Below are 24,678 nucleotides of genomic sequence, written 5' to 3' on the forward strand. Positions count from 1 at the left end.
AATAATGCTTTTATATGAAGGAGAATGGGTACGAGATGGAAATGTTTTCTATTTCGAAGGAAGTAAAGGTAAAGGCATTGAGATCCCGAAAACTATATCATATAAAGAGTTATTAAGGGTTGTCCATCATATTCTGAAGCTAGATCCAACAAATTGTTTTCTTTCAATGAAGTATGTATTCAATGCCAACATACCCACAAGTCCTATACAACTAACTGATGATGGGGATGTGAAATTCTTTATTGGTTTAAATTGTACAAATGGTAAGTTGCCTGTTCCATTGTGCATCACAGTTGAAAAGAGAATTGATAGTCACAATCAGAAATCAATTTGCAATTCTTATTTCGAATGTCATATGTCTTCTGAGATTGATAAAGAATTGAATGGGGACTCAATGTTGATGTATAAAAGTAGACACATTCATTGTGATTCAGTTGAAACTCTTACTGTTGATGGTGAAAATGGACCAAGATTTCAAAATGAGTCACTTGAAGGGTATAAAGTTCATGATTGGAACATGAATGAGACTGCAATTAATGAGGAGGATTATAGAATGAGTACTAACCCAAATTGGCTCATTCAGAACTGGTTCAGCTCAGAGTGCAGAAATCTTGACCATGATTGATACAAGTGATGGGTTCATTCATGACAATCCCACTATAATCGAAGATGTAGCAAATGAAAGACAAAACATGATGCAACAACCTATAGTTAGTGGAATTAGTGATGACCATCTAGAAGAACACCAAATTTACTCAAGTAAGAAAGAATTACAAAGGAAGTTGTATATGATGGCTCTGAAAAGGAAGTTTGAGTTCAAAACAACTAAATCCACTACTAAGTTATTGCTTGTTGAATGTTTTGATAAAGAATGCAAGTGGCGAGTTCGTGCTACCAAGTTGGGGATTTCCAATATGTTTCAAATAATGAAATTCTATTCAACACACACTTGTCGGTTAGATATGATGTCTCGTGACAATCGACATGCAAGTAGTTGGTTGATTGGTGAGAGTATAAGAGAAACATATCAAGGGATTGGTTGTGAATTTCGACTAAAAGACATTGTAGCAGACATTCGAAAGCAGTATGGCATTCAAATCAGTTATGATAAGGCATGGAGAGCCAAAGAACTTGCTCTAGGTTCTATTAGGGGATCACCTGAGGAGTCTTATAACACTTTACCATCCTATTGCTATGTTTTAGAGCAAAAAAATCCTGGTACCATTACTGATATAGTTACTGATTGTGATAATCAATTCAAATACTTTTTTATGTCGATTGGTGCATCTCTTGCTGGGTTTCACACATCAATAAGGCCTGTGGTTGCAGTTGATGGGACATTTTTGAAAGCAAAGTACTTCGGGACTTTATTTATTGCAGCGTGTAAAGATGGCAACAATCAGATATACCCTTTAGCCTTTGGGATTGGTGATTCAGAAAATGATGCCTCATGGGAGTGGTTTTTACAAAAACTACATGATGCAATTGGACACATTGATGATTTGTTTGTGATATCAGATCGACATGGTAGCATTGAGAAAGCAGTACATAAAGTATTTCCCCATGCGAGGCATGGTGTCTGCACTTATCATGTTGGACAAAATTTGAAGACAAAGTTCAAGAATCCTGCAATTCATAAGTTGTTCCATGATGCTGCCCATGCTTATCGTGTTTCAGAGTTTAATTTTATATTTGGGCAACTAGAGATGATTGACCCAAGAGCAGCAAGATATTTGATGGATATAGGTGTTGATCGATGGACACGTTCATATTCTACCGGAAAAAGATATAATATCATGACGACAGGGATCGTTGAAAGCCTTAATGTTGTGTTGAAAAATGCTAGAGATCTTCCGGTTTTGCAGTTGGTTGAAGAGTTGAGAAACTTACTTCAAAAATGGTTTGTGACTCGTCAACAACAAGCAATGTCAATGTCAACTGAACTTACCATGTGGGCTGATGGAGAACTTCGTTCTAGGTATAATATGTCAGCAACATATCTAGTGGAACCTATCAACTCCAAAGAGTGTAATGTTAACTATGCTGGCATTAGTGCTCAAGTGAATTTAGACACTCGTTCATGCACATGTCGACAATTTGATCTTGATCATATTCCATGTGCACATGCTATTGCTGCTTGTAGATTTTACAACATTTCATGTTACACTTTGTGCTCCAAGTATTTTACTACTAAAGCATTGTTATCTTCATATTCAGAGTGTATTTATCCAACTGGAAATGAAATAGATTGGGTAGTACCTAATCATATTCGTGACAAAGTTGTGTTACCACCTAAAACAAGACGCCCAACAGGAAGACCAAGGAAAGTAAGAATTCCTTCTGGTGGAGAGGGCAAACGCACATCTCGTTGTAGTCGATGTGGTCAATATGGGCATAATCGGAAAACATGCAAACGACCAATCCCTTGATATCATGATAACTTTGGCACTCTATGAACTTACATGGAATGAAAATTGTAATAGTGAGCTTTTTTGTTTTTTTGGTACCCATGTGAACAGAAATGTAAGTTACTTTTTTGTATAAGGTGATAGGATAAGCACATAGATGAATATTGTAATAATGATCCCTTTTTTTTGCATAACCATATAAATGGAGATGTTTGTTACTTTTGTATATATATGTTATGATGAGTTATGTATAAATTATAAATGAAAATTACATGTTTATTCTCAAACTATGGACTCAATTGTTCTCACGTTTATTGATAAGGAACTTGACAATAGTTAAGTTCAGGTCTTGTTTGAAGACTGTAGACTTAACTACCTTCAAGTTTGTACATAAAACAACTTGACAATGGTTAAGTTCAGGTTTTGTCTAAAGACCGTTGACTTAACTGCCTTCAAGTTGGTACATAAAACAACTTGACAATAGTTAAGTTCAGGTTTTGTCTAAAGACTGTGGACTTAACTACCTTCAAGTTTATACATAAAACAACTTGACAATAGTTAAGTTCAGGTTTTGTCTGAAGACTGTGGACTTAACTACCTTCAAGTTTGTTCATAAAATAACTTGACAATAGTTAAGTTCATGTTTTGTCTGAAGACTGTGGACAGTTAAGTTCAGGTTTTGTCTGAAGACTGTGAACTTAACTACCTTCAAGTTTGTTCATAAAACAACGTGACAATAGTTAAGTTCAGTTTTTGTCTAAAGACTGTGAACTTAACTACCTTCAAGTTTGTTCATAAAATAACTTAACAATAGTTAAGTTCAGGTTTTGTCTGAAGACTGTGAACTTAACTACCTTCAAGTTTGTTCATAAAACAACTTGACAATAGTTAAGTTCAGTTTTTGTCTGAAGACTGTGAACTTAACTACCTTCAAGTTTGTTCATAAAATAACTTAACAATAGTTAAGTTCAGGTAAAAATGACAATTGTAGACACAACTTCTTATGAGTCTATAGAAGATCAACTTGATACCTGTTAAGTCCAAATTAAATATGTTATTCTGGAATAGATTTCGACTTAACATCTATCAAGTTTGTTCACAGTTAACTTGATAGTAGTTAAGTTCATGTGTTCTATTAAGACTGTGGACTTAATTACCTTCAAGTTTGTACACATAACAACTTGACAACATTGAAGTTTAGTTTAAAAGGTCAATTGTATACATAACTATCGAACAACATTCATCAAAATATCCAAGTAGATATATCAACCTGTCCAACTACATTTATCAAAATGTCTAACTACATATATGAAGCTATCCAATTACATATAACAAACCATCTAACTACATTATCAAAATGTGAAATATCAACATGAATTCATTACATAGGCAAGTATTTCATATAAAATAACTCTGCTGCCATCTTTTCCCGAAACCAGTCCATTCGTGCACTTGTTAATGACTGCAAAGGATGGTTGTGCATTAAGTATTCAGCATATTTGATAACAAACATGCCACAATCACCACTGCATGGTACACAGATAATCAATGTTAGGGCTATTATTAAAGATTAAGTGTATAAGTTATGAAAGTAAATTTAAGACCACTTACTCATTTTCCTGTTGAGGAATATCTTGTAGCCGTTCAATTTCCCATTCCTGGTAGTTAACTTTTGTGTCACCATGAAAACCAGAATATGCTATTGCATTCAATATATGCAGCAACAATTTGGCTAATGGTTTAATGGCAACTTGCAATCTTGCATTATTATTGATGCCCATCAATGAGTCATATACGTATATAATCCTTCGATGAAGGTGGACAACTCCTAATACCCAGTGACTAGCCCGAACATTGATAGGGACATACACAATGTCAACATCAGGCCATTTGACAGAATAAAGAGGTTGCAAACCATTGGCATAATCAATAAGGATGTCATTCTCTGGTAATTTGAATTGGTTCCACTTCTTGCCATGCTTAATCCATCTTGCTTGAGCATTTTGCTACATAGAATAAAGTTAATATACATAAATAAATAACCAAAATCATAAGATTCATTATTACAAAAAAATTAAAAATGATAACTAAAATTCAAACTACACATACCCAAAACATAGTATCCACTATGGTAAACTTTTGGGAAAAAAGATGAAGATTTTCTATTCGCCGCTTCCGAAAAAAGAAGAAGGCAACATCAATGTGCTAACAATTACAATAAAGTAAATTAGTTATATTATTTGGTTGTAAGCTGAACATAATAATAAATAAAAATAAAAACAAAATGCATCATTTACAAACCGTGTCAGCAAGCCATGAACCATGATTAGACAATGATTGAAACCATTTTTTATCTATATGCATGTAGTCAATGTCAATTGTGGACCTTTGACATAAAAAAAAAAAAAAACATTAGTAATTTTATAACTTGTGAAGAACACAAATTTACAAGTATGGATGTATACAACTTACCCTTGGTCATCACTCATCCACTTTTGAAAGGACTCTAATGCTTCTTCAGAGATTGGACGCAAAGGATCAAATGAAGTTAATGGTTTCTCAATCTCTTTTCTTAGTTTCTTTCTCTTGGTGGGATCTGTAAAAGGGTGCTGCAAGATACGAGACTTTTTAATCTCACGCCTTCGCTTAAAAATGGCAGGAGATAGATGGTGAGGTATGACATATACTGAAAACTCGCCCGACATAGTTGGGGTACCAAACAACTTGGCAATATCAATAACTGGATCATCAATAGAGTAGTCATCTTTCAACTCTTTAGTCATGTGTTTTTCTGCAAGCTGGAGGTTTCTAGAAGCTTCCATATCAATGTTCACATCCATGGGAATGTCATTCCTCTCCACTTCATCATCTGTAACATCCTCAAAAATTCCAGTCTGGAAATCAAAGCCCATATTGTTATCATTTTCTTTTGTACTAGATTTTCTGAATCTAGTGTTATGCATACCATGTTCCTCATTCGAACTCTTAACCTAAAATTACATACACCACCCAATAATAATAAATATGAGAAAACACAAATGTCAAAACATTGAAGTATTAGAAAATTTAAACAAGTAAACATGTCACTAACTTCTAATAAAAGTTGTTTCAATTCATCCATCTTCAAGTTGAGTCCTTCAATTTCTTTCTTTAGATGATTGAAATTTAACTCTGAGCTTTGTCTGAATTTCACAAACTCCATCCATAATTTCTGCACATATTGCACATCAATGAAATAAAAATTTAACACTTACAATATTTATATATATATATATTATGACAAGTTTGTTCACTTTGAAATAACACACTTGTTAAATTTAGGTTTTTTCATGATCCCTACAAACTTAACTTCCTATAAGTTTATTTATAGTTAAGGTCAGGTTCCACATGTTAATTATGGAATGAACATCTTATATTAAATAAAGTACCCAAAAAAAAAAAAAAACATGCATGCATGCATTATTTATGATGGCTAAGTTTAGGTTAAGTTACCTTTATTGATGGGGTGACTGCATCATTTGTTGTTTCTTCTGCCATTGCAGCAGTAGCAGCAGCAACATATGCAGCAGTGTCAGATGAGCTTTTTTCATGCCTTAAGTCATCCTTCTTGGCATCTTGTGAGGCATTTGATTGGTGCAACATTTCTGCTGAAGCTCCTTGTTTATCTACATGCTTGTAATAGTCTTGTTGTTGCTCCTCTAAAGTGGGTGTTAGAAGCGAATGAAAAGTTAACTACAAAGTCCAAATCAAATATAATTATTAATAAACAACAATACAATAATATTTATAATTGCATTCTTAAAATTTAAAGGTAAAGAATTACTTACATGAGCCTCTAGAAATACATTTTCAACCTCAGTAGCCCTTGGAGCACTTGTTGCACTCCAATTTAATATTCGAGGATAGCTCTCAGATACATGAGTGGCATATTTCAATCCAATAAGTGGAATAGCCTCGTATGCCCAAACCTGGAATGCATATGGAAATCCAACAAGACTATATGCTTCAACTGCAGCTTCTCCCTTTGTTTTTTTTTTTATCTTGGTATTTGGATACCCGGTTCTCCAAAGCTCTTTGCAAACCAAATAGTGTCCTCTCATAACAAATCCCCCCCCATGGATATTTGTTAAAAGCCTCCAAATTATCAACCAAAGCAACCCATTCCATATCTATCAAATTTTTTCCTTCTTTCCCAAATAAAACATGCTTTAAAAAATACAAAAGTGCCAACTTTATCACCTCTTCATCTTCAAATTCTTTTTATTTTTTATTTTTCTTATTCTTTTTCTTTTTCTTTTCTTCTCCTAAAGAAAGAAAAACTTTCTCCAACTCATCATTACGCACCTTGTTTTCTCCTTTAAAGTATGTGTCCCTTATTCGTAATGATTTTTTATCATATTTTGTAATAGGACCAAAACTCAAGCCCGTAATCAATGCAAACTCTTCTTTACTAAATCTTAAGCCCTTTGACTTTAATAAAATCCTTATTTCATTGTCTTTTTTGGTTTCACATTGACGTAACAACAATTGATGAACAATTTGGGCTGAAAATCTAAGTTCGGGAAGGAGTAAAAAATGACCAAAACATGATTTTCTAAACATCTCCAATTGTGGTTCAGTCAATTTCTTCTTAATATTTTCAATAGCTACCAAGTGAGACAAACATGCAATTTTTCCAGGAAAGTACTCCTCTTTAGATATTTTAGATATAAAAGATAGGAGAGGAGGAGGAATGTCAATTTGCAAAATAATAACAAATTGTAAAAATATCAATATAAATTGAGCAAAATTATATTACCAAACTTATCCAACTATGTTAAATCCATCATTTTGTATCACTTCTTAACATAGACTTTATTTTCCTATTATTTAAGGATGTCATGTCAAATGCTAATATTCTAAAGATATTATTTTACTAATGCAATTGAAGCTATTATATTTTATTGAAATTTGAAACAAAACAAAACCATTTTGAAATTGCAACCTGTTGACAATGAAATTGATAGCAGTTAAGTTCAGTTTTTTCTTAACATATATATTTAAATCAAAATTCTAAATATTTGGATAAAATAATTTCACAAAAATTATATTCAAATACGTTATAAATTCATAACAAATAACTTCATTACACAAAATTTCAAAACCTTTTGATGGTAAACTTGATAGTAGTTAAGTTTAGTTTTTTCTAATCATTCAAATATTGCTTTAAACCTTGGACTATAACCTCACTGAGAAAATTTCCAACAATTAGATTATCAATTCATGAAAAATAAATTCACAAAAAAAAAAAAAATCTATTAAAAATGATAAAATTAAAAATCAAAATTTCAAATAGAAAATTAATGCTTACTGAATTAGTTGATTTCTTCTCATTTTCTGATGACGATGACGAGGTTTCAAAACCTGGCTTTCTTTCACTTCTCTTTTTTCCCAAAATTTTATACCTTTTCTGTTTCGTATTTTTCATCACCGAATTTTTTTCTTCCTCCATTTTCATGAACTGAATCAACACACAATATTAGAAAGATGAAAAATCGGGTTTGATTAAAAAAAAAAAAAAAAGAACCAAAATAAGACACTTAGGGTTTCTTCTCATTTCATGGATGAAGATTTATATATATAGTTCGAAAAACTAAAATCAAAGAATGAAACAGTGAAACTTACTTTCTGTTTTTTCTTTGTATTGTGTTGCCTTTTTGTTCTCTTGCAATAAACGGAAAAATCCTTTGTGATTTCTTTCTCGCAGGTTAACAGATGGAACAAATGGGTTTGCAGGGTAAGGAAGAGACACAACACAAGAGAAAATTGGAGTTGGAGGGAAAAAAAGGCTGAAAAGATAACTGAGGGTGTGAGGGGGTATTTTTGTCCAAATTGGGTCATTTTTGAGACCTAAATAAGTAAAGGGTTAGTTTTGCAATATTGAGGGATTTTTGTCCCTTTTAATCGGTTATCCCTTTACATTATATATTAATGGATGTATTCCTACCGCCATATCTTGCAGTGGATCACACTATCAAACCTGGAAGCATTTGAATGAATTACTAAAAACCTTCTATTAAGTAAATGGTTTCCAGCAAATGTATAACACAAGGAACAAGAGTGAGCTTGGCACCAAAAGGTGAAAAGGCAGAGATTTTAGAGTTAAATACAGGCAGTTCCTTACTAAGAGATCGTATTCCATTTATACATTAAGTACTTATAATTAATGTATATATTGTCTATAAATTTATTGAGAAATTAAGAACATACAATCAATATCACATCCTACTCTATGGTTCTACAGAATCCCAAAGGTGTAAAAACTCAAGAATAAACACCCAAGGACAATTGAAGTTGTTAAAGTCAGGGAGGAATCAGGTAGCACCACAAAAATGCCTGAAGTAAATGCTATCGCCATTCTCAGGAGAGAGATGTAAGTGAGTAGCGCGGCAAATTTTATGAAACGTCGACGATGCAAATGGTAGCTTTGTTCCAGTGAAGCAAAAAAGTGGAGAAACACAGCTGCAGTTGAGCAATGGAAAGCTATACCATCTGTTATCACAAAGGCTTTGAAAGCGACCTTTGTTGAGAAAACTGACTTACCCTTGTTAGGTTCATCTTGATTGTATCCACCAGGTAGAGAGAAACAGGCTGCAAAAGTTACTGTTGCTATGAGGGTTGCCACCAGTAGATGGGTGTTTGATACATCCTTCAACAAATACTTAGATGTGATATCTTTCTTCTTTACATTATTCCTGTCACGAAACGATTCACTTGCATCGAGTGATATTCTCTCTCTGTCTTCTCTAAGCTCTAACCCATTTATGCCTTCTTTCAGCCCTTCATTGTCATTGATTTTTTCGTCTGTGTTTACTCCAACGATCAGTCGCTCGAGACTTTGTTGAGCACCGCTATCCTCCAACTTCCTCATGATCCAATACTAGAAAGATTTTTCAAAGAACTTCTTAGAATAAAATGTTGTTTTTAGTAAAGCCAGCCACCAGGCACATATATGACCAGAAAATTCAATTAAGGCAACTTATTTCTTCTGTATTTTTTTTTTTCAGGTTTCAAATATGTAAAGAGAAATAAAGCAGTGGAACCAATGTACAAAGTAAAATTATCACCTTTCTATGCACATACCTTTTTTAATTTCTCCCAGATCCATATTTGTTTGGACAATGTCGATAGCCTTCAAATATTTCTTGTTGGTTGCCCTCTTATCCACTCCATCTCTAGCCAAAATCGAGACGCTGTTGTAATGACCGTAGATAGCTGCTAGATGCAAAGCCGTGTTGCCTTCATTATCTATCTCATTTATTAGGCTTTCCCAGCCTCGAACTTCTAGAATATACTTCACCACTTTAGACTCCCCACATTGGGCTGCAACATGAAGAATGGTCCAGCCATTTTTGTCAACCAAATTATAAACACATGGACATTGTTTGGTGATCTCTTCCATTATATTAATGTAGCCTTTTTTAGCTGCTATGTGAAGAGCAGAACTATCTTCTTTATCCAACAAGTAAGCAACTGATTTATCACATTCCAGCAATTTCCTAGTCGCTTCAAGATATCCCAATTGTGCAGCATAATGAAGGGGAGTCCACCCAAATATGTCTGTTTCTTTGACCATACCTTCCTTTTCGACCAGTAGTATTGCCATAATGTCATCTAGCAGTTTAGACCAAGAAGAAGAAATATAATTAAAACATACTTTTTCATCTAGAAGAGTACTTTTAGAAAATAAAAATTAACTGATTATTACATTCTTTTTATTTTAATACCAGATAATGGCTCGGGATTACTTCTCCATGAGAAGGATCAGGCATCATGCAATGAATTTTTCCCATCAATTTTAAAGAGGGTAGCTAGAGGGGCATATATTATAGAAGTAATTGTGTGATTTTCTTCCTTTGGTTTCCCGAAATTAGTATTACTGTTTTACTTTCCTAATGAGAAAAAGAGGGAGGTTTGCTCTCTTGTGCAGGGCATGATTTATGCATTATGAACGTATCTGAGAAAGTTAATTGGCCTATTCTAAAACGAGGAATTTACCAGTTTGATTTGAGACAGATCCACCAAGGTACTCTAGAACCTTGAAAACAATATTATAAACAAACCGTCGCAGACTTTCTAAAGATATCAAATGAGGAACATCATTTCCACGTTCATGGCCTGCAAGACATAATAAGTTAGTAACTGAAATGTCCCATTAAACGAATATTAGAGAGAAGGAATACTCAAGCATTCATTTATTGGATTGGAAAGTAAAAGAAGATCAGAAGAAACAAAGGGATGGATGAAACTCTTTTGTGGACATTAGGAAGAATCTATTAAGGAGCATGATATGCATATTGAATGCAAATCTTACAAGCTTAAACTTTTTAGGGAAATTAATAATTCAACATGGTATTAGAGCTTAGTTTGACTGGATTTGTATACTCTTAAACATAAACTAGAAAGAAACGAAGAGGAAAATGAGCTTACTATTTTGACGCAATGTGTTTTCTTTAAAGTATCCTATTAAAGCGAAGAACATTCACGAGTTGAGCTCCGAAGTCTTTCTAATGACAGCCCCGGAATTGAATTGCGATATTTGATTCATGCACAATACGTAAATTATAGCAGGAACTATTATAATAATTAAGTTGTAATGCTACAACCCATTCCTGAAAAAATGTCATATTAGAAAATGTAATGCTACTTATAGGTACATGTATTCCTGAAAAAACCATGGCAAAAACATTACCTTGATGGGTTCGAACCACAGCCGCATGCAAAGCTGTCATGCCTTTGGTGCCCCTATGAGAACATGTTGGACACTTATTTAAGATATGTTTTGCAATGGCGAAAAATCCTCTTTCTACAGCCAAATAAAGCGGGGACTCATTAGCCTTATTATACATATGCAGCATTAATTCAATATCCGCGTTTACCAATAATTCCACCACATCAAGATGACCGTATCTCACTGCTACATGAAGTGCTGTATCACCCTCCTGATTCACCATCAGCAAATCCTGTGGCGCATTTTCCCTAATCCTTTCAATGTCATAACATAGTGCTTTGGAGCTGCTAATAAATTGTTCAACCATGCCTAAACAGCCTGTCCTCGATGCAGTATGCAATGGAGTGTCACCTTTCATGTTTTCTTGACTTAAAAGCCCTGGATTCAAGCGTATGGCCTCTCTGGCAAAGTCCACCTGCCCGAAATTTGCGGCAATGTGAAGAAGATTGTCTTTCCGCTGGATTGTTTCTTGGTGGAGAATTTCAAAGATGTTAACCCCATTCCTCAGGAAATCAATCTTCCCAAGCTGTACAGCTTCGTAAGCTAAACATTCCATGGCTGGGCCAGCAAGGTTCCTCCTTCTGGTACACATTAATGAAACAATAATAATGGAAAAAGATTATGATCACAACATATGTTTTGCTCCTGCGCGCCACTCTTCATATCCTTTCATTAAGGGTACAATTTTTTTTTTTACCCTTTAATTACAATTTTTATTTATGAGATTAGGACCTACAAATTAATGAGATTGTGATCCAGCTTGTGATTGAAACAATTGAGATGTTTAGGTAATTGGCAACTAACTAGTCAACCTATTATCTAATTAAAAATTTATTGTTTAAAAAAAAAAGGATCGGGAAGCCATTGAGTTAAGTTGATCAAAAAAAGGTAAAATGATAAAATTTTCCTAATTTTTTTGCATGAAAAAATCAGAAGATAAATCAATTTATGGGTTTCTAGGGTCCCAAAATTCACAAAAAATAAAAATAAAAATACAACAACAACAACAATAATAATAACATCAGGATATATATTTAACTCAAATTTAGAAAAATTTTCAAGACATTAATTCAATATAACGTTGTAATGATATTTTGTTTCATTTCATTCATGTAAAAAAACCCTATTAAAAGTTGCATCAACATAACTCCAAATTAAATACAAAATTTCTCTAGATAACCACAACAACAAACTTTATTCATTCCCAAAATACAATCATTCTATTGAAATCCCAACATAATAAAATAAAAGCTCTTATCCTACTATTAAGGGAAATCAACAATGAGATACTCAAACTTAAATGCATAATGGGCAGGACTTTATTCCTGTTAATGATTTCATAAGTCAAGAATAATCAAGTATCAATAATATTTTATTATCTTACTTAAAGGAGTTAATTTTCTTAATTTTACGATATTTCTCTTTAAATATTTTTGTTAGACATGTTCAATATTTCTTTATTAGAGTGTGTTCAGCAGTGATTTTAGGAAATGCTTCTATCATTTCTAATACTTGAAAATTTTTATTTTTTAAGTATTAGAAAGATTAGAAATATTTCTTAGAATCACTGCCAAACTCATTCCTAGTATAACTCACCATATTCTTGTATAAAGTTTTGAAAATAAATACTAGAAAATAAATCACTTATGTTATTAATACATCAAACTTTGCATGCTATCAAAGCCATAAATTTGCAAACTAAAATATGTCTTCCTCTTTATCCTTTTCCACTTTCCCAAAAATGAAGCAAAACTTGAACTTAGTATTCAATTATTTTTACACCAATGTTCTAGCTGCATCTTAATCAAATTAAACACCATAATTTTCTTACTGTGAAGAACTCAAATCACCCACTTAGTTCATGACCTCAATGTTCTCCATCATTTCTTAACTAGAGTAAAACCTACTAAAGAAATTAAGGATGATGAGGGAAAAAAAGGTTGTACCCCACAATACTAACTATAGATTAATGATGATGGGCTTTTCACTTTATGACACTTGGAAACTATGAAAGAACATGTTTTAAGCATCAGCTTCATTGTTGAAATGACATATGAAGTATGAACTTTTGTTGAAGAAAGAAATCTGAAAAATATGTTGAAGAGTCTCAAAAAGGGGATCATAGTCTCTTAAATAATATTTCAAAGACTTAAAAAAAATATATGTGACAATTTTACTATAATAAAAAATCTAGGTTTAGGCCAAGATAAAAGTTTTCTAATTCGCTCATGGATATGAAAGGAGAAGGAGAAAATGTTTTTGGATGATGCACAAGTATTTTTTTTTTTTTAACAACATGATTGTGTTTGAAATGGTTGAAAGGGCAGAGGAAATTTCATTTTAAGGGGAAGAGGATTCACACTTGCTAGGTACTACAATGGACACCACAATCCTTAAAGCAATGGGAACAATCTTAGACAATCAAATAACAACATAACTCAATAAAAAGAAAATAACAACAACAATGCACTATTGGCTCAATCAATGGTGATAAAATAACTTATCAAATTTATGGAAAAGCAAATCATATTACTATTGATTGTTGGTATAGGTTTGATTATCCCTACCAACCTGAAGATGTTCCACTAGCTCTCGTTGGTCTTGCCTTGAATGACTTAAATGATTAATCCTTTATTGTTGATTATGATGCTACCTCATGTATTATAAATGATGTTGATAATTTTTCTCATATTAAGTAATATAACGGGAATCATGTTATTTATGTTGGAGATGGAAACGGTTTACCTTTCTTTGATCATATCAAAGATACTTACGTTATTATAGATGAAGGACGGTTAGATTTAAAAGATGTGTTAGTAGTTCCTTATTTGAAGAAAAATTTGTTGTTTGTTTGAAAATTTATTGTGAATAATTTATAAACTTTTGAATTCACCTCACATGGCATTGTTATTAAGAACCAAAACCAAAGCATGATAGCAAGGGGGTTTAAGAAAGGAAAACTTTATGCTTCAAATGAAAAGTATCAAAAGGCTTTTAGTGCAATGGAGAAAGATGGTTCCTCTTCTTCTACTTAGCATTAGTGACTTCGACATTGGAATTGGAAGATTCTTCATTTGTTAAAGGAGAAGTTACCAATGTCGCTTATTGGCTAAGTTGCCAAATGGGAAGACTTGTAAATTGCCTTTCAATCATTCACATAAATTATCTTAATCTCCTCTTGATAAAATACATTGTGATCCTTGGGGCTTGGCTCTAATGACTAAAAATCAACATTTTTGTTTTTATGCTACATTTATAGATGATTATTCATGATTCACATTGTTGTATCATTTAAAACATAAATCTGAATTCTTTAATTGTGTTGTGATGTGGCACAAAAATAAAATACACATGCCCAACACGTGAGATAGCTTTGTTGTGTGTGTGCCCTCTTTGAATAATATTCTTTATTCTATTTCCAGCTGGAAGGTTTTTAATTGGGAAACTTGTGTTTCGCCCTGCCCATTTGGGCATAATAGCTTTTTCATAACTCAAGTTTGCATAACCCAATATATGTCCACTATTGCCCAAAAAATTATCCTTTTCATGCACTATGTACTATTTTATAATTTCATTTTCAAAATTACCCCTCCACATCCATGTCAGCAGCCATCTCCCTCTCCATGTCACGGGTTGTGCTTTTAATAAATAAACACAAAAATCTTAAACTTATTTCTATGATTACCAAAAATTAAAGAGAGGTAGTGTTTATTTGGGGAACAATCAAACTAGTAGAGTCATTAGTATAGGAATAGTAAAAATCAGGTCTACTAATGGAACAATTAGGCTCTTGAGAAATGTGCGACATGTACTTGATCTCAATAGAAATTTAATATCTCTTGGGATTTTAGATGATGCTGGATACTGATTTAAAACTGAGAATGGTTCTTTGAAGGTGTTAAAAGAATCTTTGGTGATCTTTAAAGCTGACAAGATAAATGGGTTATACATTCTTTAGAGGGAGATTCTAAATGATTCTGCAAATGTAGCTGTTAGCATTGTTTCAGAAAACACTAAGCTATGGCATCTCAAATTGGGATATATCAGTCAGAGAAGGTTACAGGAAATTGTTAAGCAAGGGCTTTTGGGCAAGGACAAGATTGGGGATTTGGAATTTGGTGAACATTGCATTTATGGAAAAGCTAGCAGGGTGAAGTTCAGTCATGCAATCCATATAACCAAAGAAACTCTGGATTATGTACATTGAGATTTATGGGGACCTGCACTAGTGATTTCTCGTGGCGGCAACAGGTACATTCTTACCATAATTGATGATTGTTCACGAAGAGTACGGGTGTATTTGTTGAAACACAAGAATGAGGCATTGGATAGGTTTAAGACCTGGAAAAATCTGATTGAGAATCAAACCAGTAAAAGAATTAATTGTCTTAGAACAGATAATGGACTTGAATATTGCAATGAAAAGTTTGATGATTATTGCAAAATTCATGGCATAGTTCGACATAAGATAGTGAGAAAAACCCCTTAGCCAAATGGCTTAGCTGAGAGAATGAATAGAACCCTTTTAGAAAAGGTCAGGTGCATGTTATCAAATGCAACTTCCGAAAGAGTTTTGGGCTGAAGTTGTTCATAAAATTGCTTACTTGGTGAATAGGTGTCCTTCCTCGGTTATAGGTTTTAAAACTCCTATGGAAATGTGGTCAAGCAGTCTTTGTGATTATAGTAACTTGAGGACTTTTGGATACATTGCCTATGCTCACCAAAATGAGGGAAAACTAGAGCCTCGAGCTAGGAAGTGTATATTTGTTGGTTATCTGGATGGAGTGAAAGGGAATAAGCTTTGGTGTCCTACAACTAAGAAGTGCTTTATAAGCATGGATGTGGTCTTCAGGGAGTGTGAATTTTTGAAGGATGACAGAGAAACTTCCACTAACAAAGAAAATGGAGAACTCAAGGATAAGTTGGAGTTTCAAATGGAGTTAAAAGATAAAATTGATGCAACTGAGTTCGAAATAGAACCACAACAATATGACATTCCATTGGAAAATTATCAATTGACCAGGGATAGAGCAAGGAAATCAATAAGACCTCTTCAAAGATTTGGTTATAATGATATGGTAGCTTACTCTCTGAGCATAGGAAAAGAATTGAGCTGCGCAGAACCTAAAAATTATTTGGAAACCGTTTCTTGCAAAGATTCTCCAAAGTGGATGAATGCTATGCAAGAGGAATTTGAATCACTGTTCCAAAATGGAACCTGACTGCTTGTTGATAAGCCTAAAGGTTGTAAAGTAGTAGGATGCAAGTGGGTGTTTAAGAAAAAAATTGGGAATTCCTGGTGTAGAACCTGAAAGATTTAAGGCAAGATTAGTTGCCAAAGGTTATACACAAAGAGGAGTGGATTTCAATGAAATTTTCTCACCTGCAGTAAAGCACACCTCCATTGGGGTATTACTTGCTTTGGTGTCATTGTGGAATCTTGAAATTGAGCAAATGGATGTTAAGACAACATTCTTGCATGGAGAATTAGAAGAAGAAATTTTTATGCAGCAACCGGAGGGTTTTATAGTTAAGGGAAAGGAAAATCAGGTTTGTTTGCTTAAGAGATTGTTGTATGGGTTAAAACAGTCCCCAAGGTAATGGTATAAACGCTTTGACAAGTTCATGACTAGTATTGGATACTCAAGGAGTAAGTTTGATAGTTGTGTATATATGAGAAAGCTAACAGATGGAAGTTATGTCTATTTGTTATTATATATAGATGATATATTGTTGGCGAGCAAGAGAATAACAGAGATAACTCATTTGAAGACGCAACTACAATCTGAATTTAAGATGAAGGATTTTGGATGTGCCAAGAAGATTTTGGGGATGGAGCTATACAGGGTTAGGTCTACTGGTATTCTAACAATCTCCTAAAGAGATTATATTGAGAGAGTATTGAAAAGATTTAACATGGATGCTGCAAAGGCTATTGATACACCAATTGGAGCTCAATTCAAACTTTCTTACGATTTGTCACCAAAAATAGAAGAAATGCAGGATATGTCTAATGTACCATATGCTAATAGCATAGGAAGTATTATGTATGCCATGGTCTGCACAAGACCTGACATAGCCCATGGTGTGAGTTTGCTTAGCCATTATATGAGTAATCCTGGAAGGGATCATTGAGAGGCTTTGAAATGGATTTTGAGGTATCTCAAGGGTACTGCAGATTCTGGGCTCATATACCAAAGAAAGCAGACAACAATTGGTTTGGTTGAAGGTTATGTGGATTCAGATTACACCAAGGACTTGGATGAGAGAAGATCAATAACAGGTTATTTGTTTACTGGGTGTGGATGCGTAGTAAGCTGGAAATCTACACTGCAAAATATTGTAGCTCTTTCTACCACCAAAGTTGAGTATGCGACTGCTGTAGAAGCCACTAAAGAAGCTTTGTGGTTAAAAGGTCTAGTATATGAATTAGGAATGAATCAGAAAAGTGTAATGGTTTTCTGTTATAGCCAAAGTGCTATTTGTTTGACAAAGAACCAAGGTTTCGATAAGAGGACTAAACACATAGATGTGAGATTCCACTTTATAAGGGATACCGTGGAACAAGGATTGGTAAATGTCAGGAAAATTTCAACAGCGGATATGCTTACAAAACCAATTCTAAAGGTCAAGTTTAAGCAATGCTTGAACTTGATAAATGTTGGAGCTGTGTGATAGTAACAATGAACGCACAAGAGAATCATCCAAGCTGAGCTTGGTTTCTTATTTTGGTCCTAAGGTGGAGATTGTTGTGATGTGGCACAAAAATATAATACACAAGCCCAGCATGTGAGATAGCTTTGCTGTGTGTGTGCCCTCTCTGAATAATATTCTTTATTCTATTTCCAGCTGGAAGGCTGTTATGACAAGCTATTATTCAATGTGATGCTAGTGTAAGAAAAACACTGTTTCACAACTAGGTTTTCTAGTGCTCTGATTTAAGCCAAAAACAAGGGGTTGTAAAAGTGGGTAGAGTGTGTTGAAAGGGCTGAGTACGGGTTGTGTTGTAACAATTTCTTTCAATTTTTTCGCTCTAGTGGAGTGGTTCTTCGATTGCTTCCGTGGATGTAGGCTTGAGAAAGCTGAACCAAGTAGATCCTCTATTATGCTCTTTGTCATTTGCTTTTCTTTCTCATTAGATCATTGATTGCTTGCTCTCTGAGAAACATCATTTTCTTGCTGGTTTTTTAACAAATTGTTTCCATAATATTAAAAAATTAGTGTAAAAAAACTAGTTTAATCTAAGGATTAAAGTATTTTATTATGATGGTAAGGAGAATTTAGTTCCAATCCATTTCTAGAGCATCATCAAAATGGTAGAATAGAACTACATGTTTCATGTCTAAATAATCTTAAACAAAATAGACTGGTCCAATGAAAATAATGACATATTGTTGAAACTAAATGAACAATTCTCTTTCATACAAACTTAGACAACATCTTTTCAGGTAAAGTCTTTCTTATAGTTGTGCACCTTATAAATAGGTTGTCATCCTCAACTCTTAAAAATGATAGTCCTTATTTTAAGCTACAATAACTTACAAGTGACAGTTATTAATGCTTCCCATCACTATGAAGTTTCACAAGAAGGCTTCGTACGCATAGATGAGGTGTGGTTGTTGAATCCTGAAGGTAGGACACTACACTACAAGAAATTTTACTTTTTCTAACTAATATACACTATCGGAATCAATATTTACCAAGATATAATTTTGATACATGGTAGGTGGGGAAAGTTGTGTTGGCAAAAGTCTATTGATAGTTTATTAATGGGAATTTTCTGTCGCCAATAAAAGTTTTTTAGCAATAGACTATCCAATGGATTTAGACTATTGCTTTACCAATAGATTAAGTTAGTTAGGAAATGTACATAATAAAAGACTTTAGGCCATCATGAAATCTCGATATTTCATTGCATTCATGTAATGCACCTTGTTATCCTCTTTGCTAGTTTTTTGAAGCTATTGTGCCATTAGGCCAATTTTTATTATTTGCAATATAAAGTATATATATATATATATAAAATTCATAAATGTAAATATCTTATACTTATATATTTATATTATAAACACTATCTATGTATAAATATATATTATAAATTAAGTAATTTTAATTCTTGTGTATTTTGTATAATAGTTAAATATAAATTTATAAATAAAATTATCAACATTTTAAAATAAAAAATACTATACATGTATCATTATTTCTTTTATGTTATTGAACACATTCAAATTAGATAAATCTCCATAAAATATACTTTTAAATTCTGAATTACATCATACATATATCAATTTATTTAATAAAATAACCTCAAAATATCTATTATTACTTTTTATGTCATTTATTTAGAATTTTTCCTATATTTTCATGAGTTTTGATCAATTTTCATCTCAATGATATTTTATGTTAGAATATCCATAAAACAAATATTTTCATTCTCTCTATATATAAAACAATAAATTATTTAAATTCAGAAAATATTTCTAAAAAATATATATTAACAATATTTCATTAATTGCTTTTCAAAATGGACAATAAAAAAATAGTTACAAAATATTAAAATGCTAAAACTATTTTGATTAAAACAATATATTCTCTAAAAATATTGTATGCAATTTAAAAAAAAAAATCATAAAATTGTTTTGTCACTAGCTAGATCATATTTATCATATAACTATGATGAAAAAATTTCATATTCATAAGACAATAATTATTTTTGGAATAAATTATGTGTGGTATTATTATCCACTATAATAACACTATTTTTATGAGTAGTAAGTTTCATTGAAAAAATTATTTATGAAAATTCATTTTGTTTTACATGTAAATTACTTTTATGACAAAAGTATATATTAATTGAGTGATGGTTTAAATCCATCACAATAATATTTTTGCCAATGGGTATTTGTTAAATATAAGCGACTGACAATTCAATTCGCAACAGAGTAGGTGTATTACAAATTTGTGATAGTTTAAATTGGTTGCAAAAATAAATCTAAGTGGGTCAACAATACTTAATTTTTTGGTAATGCTAGTTTCCTCCTGCACCAAGGGTTGATCCTTGAAGAGGATGGATCTAATTTAAGGACGATATGCTCTACCACACCTCGGCCATATAATATGATAAGTACTCTATTCCAATCTTAAGTTTTTTTGTTTTTTTTTTGTTTTTGTTTTAGGCTTAATTAGTTTTGTCTAAGTTTCAAATCTTAGCCTGTCTAAACAACTTATAAAACATCATTTTTCAATCCAATAATATTAATGGGCCCTTGGTGGACCAACCTACCAAATGAAGGTTGCCATCTTTGAATCTTCGATCAAGTGTCCGACATGAGTAATATCTTCTCTTAGGATATGAGATTTTTATTAGTTTTCAATGGTTATCTATTTTTAACGATTAAAGTTTTATTATAAAATTGGTTGACAAAAATGTTGATTATCTTGTAACAATGTTCAAGAAGCAAGAAATTATTTATGATAGCTTTGAGTGGAAAGTCTTCTAAATTCCTAATTAGTAAGGATTATTTTTTGAAAAGGATATTGTATAAAATATTTTCTAAGTTGATATATTATTGTAATATTAGTTTTCTAGAATCATGAAAGTTGGAATATCTCTATAAATATTTTAGATTATGAGGGAAAAAGCTATGAGATGAAAATGTGTTTGTAATAATGTTCAAGAAGCAAGAAATTATTTATGATACCTTTGAGTGGAAAGTCTTCTAAATTCCTAATTAGTAAAAATTATTTTTTGAAAAGGATGTTGTATAGAATATTTTCTAAGTTGATATAGTATTGTAATACTAGGTTTCTAGAATCAGGAAAGTTGGAATATCTCTATAAATATTTTAGATTATGAGGGGAAAAAGTTAAGAGATGGAAATGTGTTTGTAAAGATTATATGAGATGGATAGAGATATGAGGCAGAATGGGAGATACTTGATAGAGTTAAGGGGATTGTGGTTTAGGATGTGGATACAAGGAGTAGGGAAACATGAGATGTTTTGGGATCCAATAATTGTATTATACTATTCTCTATATTATATCTAAAATATTCTCTCTTATCCGTGGATGTAAGCATGATTGACGTGTACCGTTGTGTTGACTATTTTATCTTTGTGTTCCTGAACTAACTTTGATTGCTTTATAGCTTTCGTTGGCACAACAAATTGGTATTAGAGCCCAGGTGGAATGATTACTCCCTCGTTTGATGTGATATAAAAAGAGTTAGTGTATCATGGAGAGATGTAAATTGACTTAATGGAATTTGCTTTAAGGTGGAGATTTTTGGAAAATGTCCTAAATTTCTAATTAGTAAATATTCCTTTTTGAAAAGAATATTATATAAAATATTTCTAAGTTGATATAGTTTTATATATTAGATTTCCTTATAGAATAAGGAAAGTTGAAATATCTCTATAAATATTCTAGGTCACGAAGGGAAAAAGTTATGAGATGGAGATGTGCTTGTAAAGACCGTAGGAGGTGGATCAAGATGTGAGGAAGAATGGGGACACTCAATGGAGCGAAGAGACTTGTGGTTCAGGGTATGGATACAAGGAGTGAGGAAACATGAGATGGTTTGGGAACTCGATAGTTTTATTTAGTTCTATCCTCTGTAATATTCTCTATGATATGGTGGAAAGATTATCTTTTATTTGTGGATGTAGACATGTTTATTACATCATTTCCTTCTTTTAAGGACTTTATCCTAACAATAAGTCAATTATGTGCACCATTAAGAAAGAGACTTAAGAATGATCCAATACCATGGTGAGGAATATATCAAAATTTTTAGGCTTATTAAAAATAGAACCAAAACTTTGTCTTGCCTAGCCTTAGCTACCTTGAAGTCTTTAAGATTATTGAGATAGATGCTTTAAAAAATAGGTTATGGTGAGATTCTTAAGCAAAAGGATGGTAATAAGGAAAGATTGATAAGGTTCACCTTAGGAATTTGGAATCAAGCCTAACTCAATTATGACGCAATTGGAAAAGAAATTTTAAGTATTGTTTTATGCATTTCAAAATTTCAAGATAACCTTTTAAACCAAAAGTTTTTAGTATGTGTCAATTGCAAATCAATAAAAATTAATTTTTCAAAAAAATGTTAAAAATATTACTTCTAATTATATATTTTCCAAATGCATGACAAATGATTTTAAGTATTTTTTATTTTCAAATTGAATATATCAAGGAAGAAATAACTTAGTTCCTTATTTTCTCACTTGTGAATTTTTATAGGATTCACGTGATCATGCCCCTAGGAAGGCAACCCAACCCTTCAGGTCCTCTTCTCAATTTTCTAAGGAACCATAAGAACCTAAAGACTAAGATTTCCCAGGAATCTTTCAGTGGCACTAGAAAACTCCCATAGAGTGTTTTGGTAGAATAAGAAGAAGAAGTTGAGACATAACTTTCTCTGGCTTCTTCTATCCCAACACCATTTGGCCTTATTTTGACTAAACTCTCAAATTAGTTTCTATCCTTATATTGTTATCCTTTGGATTGCTTAAAAACCCTTAAGACTACCCATTTTCTAATTATCTCAAGTCTTACATCTGTAAGCAAGTAACTCATACTTCTTTCTCCTAAAAGGAAGTAGCTTTAAGTTTTGATTTAAGAAAACAAATTGTGGAGGTAGTCAGTCCCACACCAAATTCCAAAATTCCCTAATACTAGAAAAAGAATCTCAATCAACCTATTATGATTATTGAGAGAGGTTTTTTAGTGAAGACCTAAGACAAATTACCAAGAAAACTTTTTATGATAATTTTTATTATCCTTTTGGTAATCTTTTAAAAACAAGAGGATTTTATGAATCATCCTTATGCATATTGGATTTGTTAAGATTAAGCATAATTCAGGGTAAGTTTAGTAACTTGGAGTTTGCATACTCCACATGTCACATCTCTAAGGTTCTCATAGTTGAGTAGTGGGAAGGTAATCCTAACCATTTGAGGGAAATTTTCAAACCTTCTAAACCAAGATTCTTCAATTACTAGGATTATGATAGGCCATTGTTCAACGATTTCCTCATTAAAAATAAGATTTTCTGTCATTCATGGATATTCTATTTTTAGTCAAAGTATAAGCTTTCCTTTCCATTATGGTTTCAAAGTGTGTGGAATTATTTTGGTCGAACCATTAAGATCCTCTCAAAACCTTTTCTTTAGGATTTTGCAAATTTTCAAAAATCTTTGTTTTCCCTAAGAAATGGTTAGTTTTTCCTTAGCTTTTGTTTTTCTTCAGTGAGTTTGCACTAGCTTGGATAATCTAGTGGGACTATATCATCATTGAAAATATGCTTCAACAATCTTTTCCTCTTTAGAAAAGACTTTTAAAACTAAGTGGTGGGATGACTTGAAAAATGATTCTTTAATCTTCTTTTTTCAAAAATATTTTCGAGACCATCCTTAGATGGCTTCCATATTATAAAATATGCCCTAGTTTGTTCTTAATAAACAACAAATTCAAGTTGAATTTGTTGTAACTAAGACCATAAAGGAGTATTAGAAGCTTCGTAAAGACAACCTCTTCATCCTCTCTCAAGATGAAGATGGAGATGTCAATTTAAAAGTTGAAGCAAAGTTAGAACATTCCTCTACCAATTATCTCCAAGACAAAAGTCAAATTATTTAAAGTCCCCACAGGACTATAGTAAGTTAACATGCCTTCAGATAATAAGAGTCTAATACATGGCCCTATTAAGATTCTTTGGACATTACATGTCTACAATAAGGTCACATGTCATACATAAAAAAAAAAAATGGGACTCTTCATATGGCCACATTCATATTCTCCAAACAAAAGCAGAAGACTCCACATGCTTACAAGAAAGATATGACTCTTCAAATAAAAGCTAAGATTTCTTCACATCGATATAGAAGACTTCATCCAAAAGCTCAGATCTTTTCATGTGGCTACAAAAGACTTTTTAGGAGAAAGTTGAGCAGTTCACATGTGTATAGGAAGATTGATTCACAAGGCCCTTGAAAATTTTCTATGTAAGGAAAATGGGAGACATATCTTCCTTCTCGATCCATCGTTCCTTCTTTTCTCATCTCTTTTTTCTTTGATATAAAACTAAGGATTCTCTCATTTCTTTTTTCTTCATTGTAAGTTACTTGATTGAAGCCAAAATATGAGCTTCAATGGCACATATATGATATAGAATTTATGTAATATAAAAAGTTCAAATCATCCAACTTAACTTAATTTAATGCTATTATCATAGTTATGGATCTAACTTTTATTTTGAGCCTAATTCTAAGTTTAAGGGATGAAAAAAATGGATAAGTGCAAAAGTCATTATCAACCAAGAAAGTAGAAGGGGCTAAACTATAACTAAGAGATTCGAGACTTGCGAACCATGAAAAGTCCAAGGAAAGGTGTAAGGAGCAAGCCATAGGCATGAAATAGCAGTAGTAGATGTTATGAATTGAGATAGAGGGCAAGCAACCATAATGGAGGAGGTTTGAAGCAAATGTAAATCAAGTT

The 24,678-nt window shown here is 32.5% G+C and overlaps 3 protein-coding genes across 3 annotated transcripts; 1 reads left to right on the plus strand and 2 right to left on the minus strand.

The window, feature by feature from the left end:
* The first annotated feature begins 965 nt into the window (after positions 1–965).
* On the plus strand, positions 966–2,429 carry LOC100241533 (uncharacterized). The gene has a single exon (XM_010661858.1). The coding sequence runs from the start codon at positions 966–968 to the stop codon at positions 2,427–2,429; it is 1,464 nt and encodes a 487-aa protein (XP_010660160.1).
* Positions 2,430–4,523: 2,094 nt separating this feature from the next.
* Positions 4,524–5,615, minus strand: LOC132255096 (uncharacterized). The gene is made up of 2 exons (XM_059742766.1): positions 5,500–5,615; positions 4,524–5,398 (listed from the first exon to the last, which is right to left on the minus strand). Exons 1-2 carry the CDS (start codon positions 5,608–5,610, stop codon positions 4,877–4,879), a joined length of 633 nt encoding a protein of 210 aa, XP_059598749.1. The 5' UTR covers positions 5,611–5,615; the 3' UTR covers positions 4,524–4,876.
* Positions 5,616–8,670: 3,055 nt separating this feature from the next.
* Positions 8,671–14,803, minus strand: LOC104881485 (protein ACCELERATED CELL DEATH 6). The gene is made up of 5 exons (XM_019224827.2): positions 14,766–14,803; positions 11,140–11,759; positions 10,446–10,565; positions 9,515–10,061; positions 8,671–9,313 (listed from the first exon to the last, which is right to left on the minus strand). Exons 1-5 carry the CDS (start codon positions 14,801–14,803, stop codon positions 8,686–8,688), a joined length of 1,953 nt encoding a protein of 650 aa, XP_019080372.2. The 3' UTR covers positions 8,671–8,685.
* Positions 14,804–24,678: the final 9,875 nt, after the last annotated feature.

Source organism: Vitis vinifera, chromosome 14 (genome assembly GCF_030704535.1).
Source record: "Vitis vinifera cultivar Pinot Noir 40024 chromosome 14, ASM3070453v1".
Lineage (NCBI taxonomy): Eukaryota > Viridiplantae > Streptophyta > Magnoliopsida > Vitales > Vitaceae > Vitis > Vitis vinifera.

Bases quoted from the DNA above. Each gene is read 5' to 3' on its own strand.
- LOC100241533 (XM_010661858.1), top strand. From the start codon at position 966: ATGTCTCGTGACAATCGACATGCAAGTAGTTGGTTGATTGGTGAGAGT.
- LOC132255096 (XM_059742766.1), bottom strand. From the start codon at position 5,610: ATGGAGTTTGTGAAATTCAGACAAAGCTCAGAGTTAAATTTCAATCAT. The intron at 5,399-5,499 runs GTTAGTGACATG...ATGTAATTTTAG, and splicing joins TGAAACAACTTTTATTAGAA to GTTAAGAGTTCGAATGAGGA.
- LOC104881485 (XM_019224827.2), bottom strand. From the start codon at position 14,803: ATGGAGAGGGAGATGGCTGCTGACATGGATGTGGAGGG. The intron at 10,566-11,139 runs GTAATGTTTTTG...TATGTCTTGCAG, and splicing joins TGTGGTTCGAACCCATCAAG to GCCATGAACGTGGAAATGAT. The intron at 10,062-10,445 runs GTAAATTCCTCG...CTAAACTGCTAG, and splicing joins ATCTGTCTCAAATCAAACTG to ATGACATTATGGCAATACTA.